Genomic DNA, 8,459 nt, shown 5'->3' with positions numbered 1-8,459 from the left:
CAGATATTAGAAAGGTATTGTCAGGTTAGGTTAGGTTGAAAAAAAATGTAAAATCAGGTTTGTGAGGAAGGTGTTGTCACGTGTACAGTACGGGAGAAGACAGTGCATGGCAAAGAAATGGCATGTTTTGTGAATGCACGCCGATGGTGGTTGCGGGTAAGGGGTGTACGTACGTGTTCTCAAATTGTAAATATCCCCCCTAATGATAGTGCTTATGTTAGGACTGGACATGACTCACACACACACACACACACACACACACACACACACACACACACACACACACACACACACACACACACACACACACACACACACACACAGAGTCAAGCACGTAAGCAAGAAGTGAATGCCTGGCGAGGAGGCGTGTCTGGGAGGCGATGTGGAGGCTCAGATGGTCTGTGGCGACACGGGAGAATATAAAGCTTTCCACATTCACAAAAAAAAAAAGGAAAAAAAAAAGAAAATGAATAAAAGAAAACTGCACACACACAAAGAAAAAAAATGGTTCGTTTGAATAAATAAATAAAGTAAATGCATCTGTGAATAAGATAAATGAAAGAAAATAGTTACGTAAGGAAACAAATGCTTACATAATTAAATAAATCCTTTTATAAACAAATAAATGTGTGCATAGACGAAGTAACACATGAAAGAATAATCGTCAGAATATAAATTCCAAACACGCTTCACTTGTAATTTATAATGTGTAGTAACTTTTTCTTTCACTGAGCATGACTTAGTAGCCGTGTGTGTGTGTGTGTGTGTGTGTGTGTGTGTGTGTGTGTGTGTGTGTGTGTGTGTGTGTGTGTGTTTGTGCTGGGAGGAAAAGGAGAAGGAGGAGAGGGATGAAAAAAATAAGTGTAGTGTATTATTTTGGTATCAGGAGGAGGAGGAGGAGGAGGAGGAGGAAGAGGAGGAAGAGAAAGGCTGAGAGAAGTGGAAGGAGGCGGAGGACGATGACGAGGAGGAGGAGGAGGAGGAGGAGGAAGAGGAAAGGAGGAGGAGGAGGACTAGGAGGAAGAATAAGAGGCGTGCTAGGTGAGGGAGGTCACTATCCACGTGGAAGCAGCGTCTCAGAATGACCGCAGTGACCACAGACTGATGCGGTCGAAAGAGAGAGAGAGAGAGAGAGAGAGAGAGAGAGAGAGAGAGAGAGAGAGAGAGAGAAATTCAATGTTCATAATAAATAAAAAGAAAAGAAAAGAAAATATATATTGTGCCAATTCTTTAGTTCTTTCATATCACACACACACACACACACACACACACACACACACACACACACACACACACACACACACACACACACACACACACACACAAACCACCATCTTCCTCAGCTTCCACTCCCTGTCAACCTAGAAGCCATGTGGTCGCGCCCCTCCCGTGCCCCGCCACTTCTCGCCCGAACACGCCGCCCAATCACGGCCTTCGCCACCCTTTGCCAGCCCTTGCCAGCCCTTGCCACCAGGTACTTGGGGCTTAGCAGGGCCTGGTGGTGTGGTGGTAAGAAGTCTGTGGATCTGGGCGGGTGGATGACAGTGGATAGAAGTGGATACCTGGTAGGACGGTAGCGTATCCTGTGTTTCATTGGCGGTAGTGGTGGCGGTGGCGGTGGTGGTGGTCTCTGCTGGAGGGACCTTCCGTGACCTCGAGAGCTTCAGTCTGGCCGCTGGCGAAGGTGGAGCTAGAGGCTGTATCGGCGCTGCTGCAGGAGGAAGGCCATGTAGCAGCAACAGCAACAGCATCAGTGAGGGCCTAACGCGCGTGTGTGTGTGTGTGTGTGTGTGTGTGTGTGTGTGGGCGTCATGAGGGTGGTGGTGGTGGTGAAGGTGGTGTACAGCCCTCTGCTACCTGGTGCCGAGACTCAGGTGACTCCCGAGACTCTCCCTCCGTTACTTTCTTCCTCCTCACCCCTCTCCCCTCTCTCTCCCAGGTGTTAGTCTGACAGTCGTCCCCTCCCCGCCTTGGCTCGTCTCCCCGGCTGTTTGTCACGGCAACACCTGTCACGCGCCGGACTGATGCCGCTAATTAATCACTTCGCGCCTCACCTTCTGATCCTCCTGTTGTGTTTGGCTCGTATTCGTGTTCGCCTCCCTTCCTTACACTCGTCGATACGTGGCTGTGTTTCTGCTATATATGTGAATTTTTGCTGTGAGAGAGAACGAACGTACATTGCGTATCAGTGCCATCTGACTTTCTTTTAATATTTTGTACATGTATAAATATCTGTGTTTTTGTGTCCATGTGCTGCGTGAAGCCTGGAAGTTTCTGCCACATCACGTGAAACGGCAAAGAAAAGTTGAGAAATAAGTTACGCAGTTCATGGATTAAATCGTATTAGTTTGTGTGTTGGTGGTGCAATTCCACGCATAGCAGAGTTAGCCATGCACCTTAATGTGTTCAGGAATTGTTGCTCATTCCTCTCCATTTTATATCGTCTCTCCTTCCCTTCATGTATTATTCATTCCTCGTCCTTTTCCTTCCTCGTCTCCCCTTCTTTCTTATGTACTGCTGTTCATTCCTCGTCTTCCCTTCCCTTCATGCACTAGCTTATTTTGTTGTTTATTCTTTCATTCCTCGTCCCTCCTTCCTCTGATGTATTGTTCATTCCTCACCGCCATGCCTCATCTCTCCTTTCTTCTCGTATAAACTATTGCTGTTCATTCTTTCCTTTCACCTTCATTCCTCATCTTGCCTCGTTTTATCCCTCCTCATGTCTTCCCTCTATTGTATTACTGTTCATTCCTTCATTCATCCCACCTCGTCTCCTCCCGTCCCGCAGGCGCCGACCGAGCGACATTCCGGGGAAATTTTCCGAGTATTTTTGTATCGGGGAAGAAACGGAGCTTGTCACTATGATCCGTGCGGGGTTGGAAGGAATGCCTCGATCTCCTCTCTTCTCCTTTCCTCTCCTTTCCTCTCCTCTCATCTCCCACCGCACGTCATGATGTTATTTACCATCCTCTGTTTTAAATTCATGCGACGTAATTGCTCTGTGTGTTTGGTGGGGGATGTGGGGAGGGAGGGAGGGTCTCGTCCTTACTTAATTAATGAAACGACATGAATGATAATTGCGGAAACCGATTCTCATATTTCCCTTTTCTATGTTGTGACTTTGGGTTAACCTCAACGACGCATCATGCACGCTACAAAATTTTCCTTAGCCTATAGTCTCTCTCTCTCTCTCTCTCTCTCTCTCTCTCTCTCTCTCTCTCTCTCTCTCTCTCTCTCTCTCTCTCTCTCTCTCTCTCTCTCTCTCTCTCTCTCTGTGGACAGGTGTGCCATAAGTCCCTCTCTTCCCCCGCCTACCATGATCCTTAATTCCAGTCCATCTCTCCGCCTGCCGTGGTCCTTAACTGCCCCTGGGACTAAGCGACGTATCTTGAAAACACTCCCCGTGAATTACGTACCTGGCCACGTGTGCACACACCTGAGCAGCGCACCGTACTATTTACTGGGAGCATTTTAATTTGGTATAAGAAATTCATAGGGGGAAAAAATGCAAACTGGTGAGGTATTTTGACAGCCAAGAAAAGTGTTAATCTTTAGAAAAAAAGAAAAAAAAAGGACTTGTATTTGTTTTGGTTTTTCATTACTCAGGTTTATTCTAGTACGTTATATTTTTCGTCAGTATTTTTGCAGTGTCCAGGTGTGCGTCCTCAAGCGTGGCCACGGTAATCATGACGGCCCACGCAGGTAGAAGTTAGGTAAAGATTGCTTCCTGGCCGCTCTCCCTCTCGTCTTCATCTTCTGTCTCGTCTCTGGGCTGTGTGTGGAGGTGGTGGTGGTGGTGGTGGTGGTGGTGGTGGTGATGGTGAGTTTGAGGGCGAGGGAGGTGTATACTACAACTACATCACTGTCTCTCTTTGTTGTAGTGTTTGGTGCTTTCTCTCTCTCTCTCTCTCTCTCTCTCTCTCTCTCTCTCTCTCTCTCTCTCTCTCTCTCTCTCTCTCTCTCTCTCTCTCTCTCTCTCTCTCTCTCTCTCTCTCTCTCTCTCTCACACACACACACACACACACACACACACACACACACACACACACACACACACACACACACACACACACACACACACACACACACACACACTCTATACAGTTTTTGGCCTTCATTTTACTTTCTTCTGACAGGATTTAGGATTTGGCGTTATACATTTTTCGATCCTTTCCGCGTATCAGCTTTTTTTCCTCCGTCCTGTATATAATTTGACACTCGACACTGCCAATCTCCAGCTAACAGTGCCATTTGACACCCAACACGCCCATGGTGGTGGTGGTGGTGGTGGCGTCGGCCAGTGTGGCGGGGGAGTTTGCTAGCTAACAAGGACATTCACTCTGTCGGCCGTCTTAACTTTGGGATTTCATTAAGACGGTTTTCAAAGGCCGCAGTGATGAGACGGTGGTTTCTCATGGACGTTTTTTTTCTTTATTTTATAGATAGTGCAGAATTTTTGTTCAGTTTATCTCTAGAATCATGAAAATATCCTTGAAAACTCCCAAGTAACTTTCATTAGAACCCAAGGACTTTTCCACTATAGAGTCTGTTAGAAGTGGTCAAGGTAAGCGCTGAAACGTTTTACAATAATGGTTCCTCAGTCCCGTACGCTTAAACTTTTCGGCGTCCTGTCTCGAATACTTTCAACAGGCTGTGGTGGTGGAAGTTACTGAGGTTTTTAAGGTTAGTTTCCTGACTGCAGTGATAATTCAACAAGCATTCTAGTCAATCACTAGCAAAGTCATCCCATGAGAACGTAACTAGTCACCTCTGTACCATAAGAATATAGTTATAACGGGAGATGAAAGTGATTGACGTAGAATGTGGTTCGTAGTGTTGTGTTACTGCTGGGATGGCGCCACTCCGTTCGTCGTGAAAGTGATGTTGCCTCTCAGCCCACAGTCTGAATATGATGGAGCTTCCGGTGACCGCAAAGAAGACGGTGCTGGGATCCACCGCTCAGCTTGATGCCTCTGTACTGCGTCTCAGTGGTCCGTAACACAAGCGCCGCAGAGCCAGATGGTGCGTCGGCCAGCATGCGATGGAGTGTCAGCTCTGAGAAGAGGCGAGGAACAACGAACCACCGGAGAGTCAACTTATAGAGTAAAAGGAATCTTGGAAACGTGAGATTGCTAAGACCTTGAGAAAAGATGGAGGCTTGTGAGGAAGTGAATGTCATGACTACATGATAGAAAAAACAAGAGTAAATAACGAGAAACGCACCCGAAAGTTAGCGAAGAAGTAAAGAAATCCAGGAATCCCGAAATTCTGGAAACGTGAGGCTGTTAGGGACATGGGGCGGATAAAAGAGGAGGATGGAGACTCGTAAAGGAACGGCTGTCAAGATTGCCTGACTGAGAAAAAGGAGTAAGGAATGAGGGACACCACCGAAAGTTAGAGAAGAACCAAAGAAATCCTGGAAACGTGAGGCAATATAAGGCTGGGGGGGAAAGAGAATGGAGGCTTGTGAGGGAGCGGATGTTAAGATTGCATGACGTAAAATAGTAAAGATATTGTGTTACTGATACTGAGGCCATTGCTAGTTTATTTCTTTAGCCACGACCATTGACAAGTCTACAGATCTTATTGTCATGTGTTAGAGGCTTAGGATGTGTTTAGAATAGCATAGAATAAGCACAATATACTATTATTGTAGCATAAGCACTATTGTATAATCTTCACATTGACTGATGCATCTGCTACTAACTCTGCATGTTTCCAAGCACCTGTTTTCGTCCCCTTGCATGACTCGTACTTCAGTCTGTCCTCTTGCTGGTTCTCTTCCTCCACAAGACTGTCCCTCATGCACTGCTCTGCTCTTTGCCTACCTACCCTTTTGCTCTTCCTTCTTCTATCTCTCTTCCCCCTGTCTTTCTCCCTGCTGGCAGACTCTGACCCTACTGAGGTTTCTACAGTGTCCGAGGCGGTCTATCACGAGTACGACAACCTGCGGCAGCGCTACAAGGTGGAGGCGGAATCCATGGCGCAGGCATTCAACAGAGCCACTGAGGTAAGAGTGTCCAGCGCCTCTTCTTTCGTTCTTTCTTTGTATTTTATTTTATGCTGAAGTGTAACGCTTGTATGGTCTACGGTAATTGACTCTAAGTACAAATAGAAGCCATCAGCGTCATAATGGAGTGTAATAAGACCATAAATGTTTTCGTTGAAGGAATAGATTGTCTCCAAAACGTTGTCAGGTTGCCTTACCAAATACTGTAAGATATCGCGACACTTTTTATTACCTGGACGGGCAAAGCCATCACGCATCTCGAAAGTGATCCCCTTGAAGCTTTCGAGACTTTTAATTACTTAGGTAACATGACCAGCATCTGCCCGCCACCTTCATTAGGGTCAGGGCGGGCCAGGCGAGGGAGCGCGCCGCGGCAGCAGGCACCCGCGGCTCGTATGTCGCTGCGGCGTGATGGTATCTCCTTGAAGCACTGCTGGAGTTGTGGGGTCTAACCGTGCTCTTCAGGAATAATATATCATGTTTATGGGAATTTTAGTAAATCATATGCGATCTCATTTTTATACCTGTGTAATTACATGGCTCACAGGGCGGTCACCAGCTAGAACCAGACCTGTCAAGCGTCTTATTTTTCCCTGCTTCAGATAGAAGTTGAGGTAACACCTTCAATTCAAGATTTCACTATCGATTGCGACCAACCGCCATCCCACTTTAAGTCATTCTATCATTGGGCATGATACAGTGATTGCAGCTGAAGCAAACTATAATATCTGTGAGCCCTAACTCTTCCATATCTTGTAAATACAACGTGTTCAGGCTGGACAAGCGTGTGCCTGTCCCGCCGAAGACCGTTACAGGCAGGCAAACAGGCGTGTGTCGTGCACGCAACAATTTAGCGTGCGACCCAGTAAAGTGTGTGTGACGGTTTGCCTCTAAACTGGCTCTCCACTCTGTGTTGTGTTTTGAAGTAATAATGGCAAATCTGTGTTAGTGTTAAGAGTCGTGGTTCGCAGCATTTCAACAGTGAAGACCTACTTTGGAAATATCGTGAAAACTATAGTCCCTTAATTTAGAAAGAGGTAGGAAGGAATTAGTTTTCAAATAGAGTGGTAGATGAATAGAATGAACTGAATAATCAGGTTGTCAGTGCTAACTCATTAGGGAGCTTTAAAAGAAGGTTAGACAGATATATGGATGGGGATGGTAGGTAGAAACAGGTAGAGCTCTATACACTGCCATGTATAAGCCTGATGACTTCTTTCTAGTTTCCCTTATTTGCTAATGTTCTCATGTTATGTTCTTAATCTAAAACATTATATGTTTTTTCTTGACTTATACGTTACTCTAAATTATCTCATTCCACCTCATTAAACATTTCCTGACCTTCAAGGCGCCAGACTTGCCGAACACAACCTGGAAGTCCATTCATGAATCTCAGGTTAAAAAGGAAACCCTGATCTGGAGAAACACAGCCAGGTGTTACGTCATGGTGCATTGTCAGAATGTAAGACAGTGTTATCAGGAGTGCGGCCTTCCATCGCCCCATCACGACTCTCTCGTTGCAGTGGTACCGCGAGAACAAGTCACTCCGCCGGGAAACCAACAACCTGAAGCGGCAAAGCGCCATCCTGCTGCAGCGAGTATCTGACGGCTCTCCGGACTTGGATATCTCTGTGCTGGCCGGCATGGAAGAGACGACGGACAAGAAGGAGATCCAGGACCTACAGCAGCAGCATGAGAAGGAGGTGGACAACTTGATGAATAAGATTAAAGGTAACGTGTGTATCCCGTGCACTTGTCTTGTTATGGTGTTGCTTCAATCAAAGGTTGAGTCAAGGTGCGTCTCGTGCCAGTGTTTTGTGTTTTGTGTTGTGCTGTGTGGTTCAGATGGGTGTGTGGATGTATGCAGATATGGGAGTTTGTTGTTGTTATTGGTGGTGGTGGTGGTGTCAATGGCGATGGTTTTGATGTTGGTAGTTGGTAGTTTTATCATTACCAGTCGCGTGGATGGAGAACACACACACACACACACACACACACACACACACACACACACCGCGTAGTGTAGTGGTTAGCACGCTCGGCTCACAACCGAGAGGGTCCGGGTTCGAGTCTCGGAAAGCGGCGAGGCAAATGGGCAAACCTCTTAATGTGTAGCCCATGTTCACTTAGCAGTAAATAGGTACGGGATGTAACTCGAGGGGTTGTGGCCTCACTTTCCCGGTGTGTAGTGTGTGTGTTGTGGTCTCAGTCCTACCCGAAGATCGGTCTGAGATCTCTGAGCTCGCTCCCTAATGGGGAAGACTGGCTGGGTGACCAGCAGACGACCGTGGTGAATTACACACACACACACACACACACACACACACACACACACACACACACACACACACACACAAATAGATAAATAAGTAAATGAATAAATAGTATAAGATACATAAAGAAATAAAGTAGAGTCAGTACGTAGGTAACAGAAATCACTCCTATATGA

General features: G+C 46.4%; 1 protein-coding gene across 7 annotated transcripts in view; it reads left to right on the top strand.

Moving 5' to 3' along the window:
* Positions 1–8,459, top strand: part of LOC123499464 (arp2/3 complex-activating protein rickA-like) — a 59,242-nt gene that overhangs the window by 45,529 nt on the left and 5,254 nt on the right. For 5 of the 7 annotated variants that reach the window (XM_045247464.1, XM_045247469.1, XM_045247466.1 and 2 more), the window contains 2 exons: positions 5,889–6,010; positions 7,534–7,741. In XM_045247464.1, the coding sequence (XP_045103399.1) occupies positions 5,889–6,010; positions 7,534–7,741 (330 nt within the window). Of the gene's footprint in view, positions 1–1,318; positions 1,754–5,888; positions 6,011–7,533; positions 7,742–8,459 lie in introns of those variants that run through there. The other 2 variants (XM_045247470.1, XM_045247468.1) reach the window with 2 other exon arrangements.

Source organism: Portunus trituberculatus, chromosome 50 (genome assembly GCF_017591435.1).
Source record: "Portunus trituberculatus isolate SZX2019 chromosome 50, ASM1759143v1, whole genome shotgun sequence".
Lineage (NCBI taxonomy): Eukaryota > Metazoa > Arthropoda > Malacostraca > Decapoda > Portunidae > Portunus > Portunus trituberculatus.
Note: the sequence above shows the minus strand (reverse complement) of the source record. Positions and strands in the feature narration are given on the sequence as shown.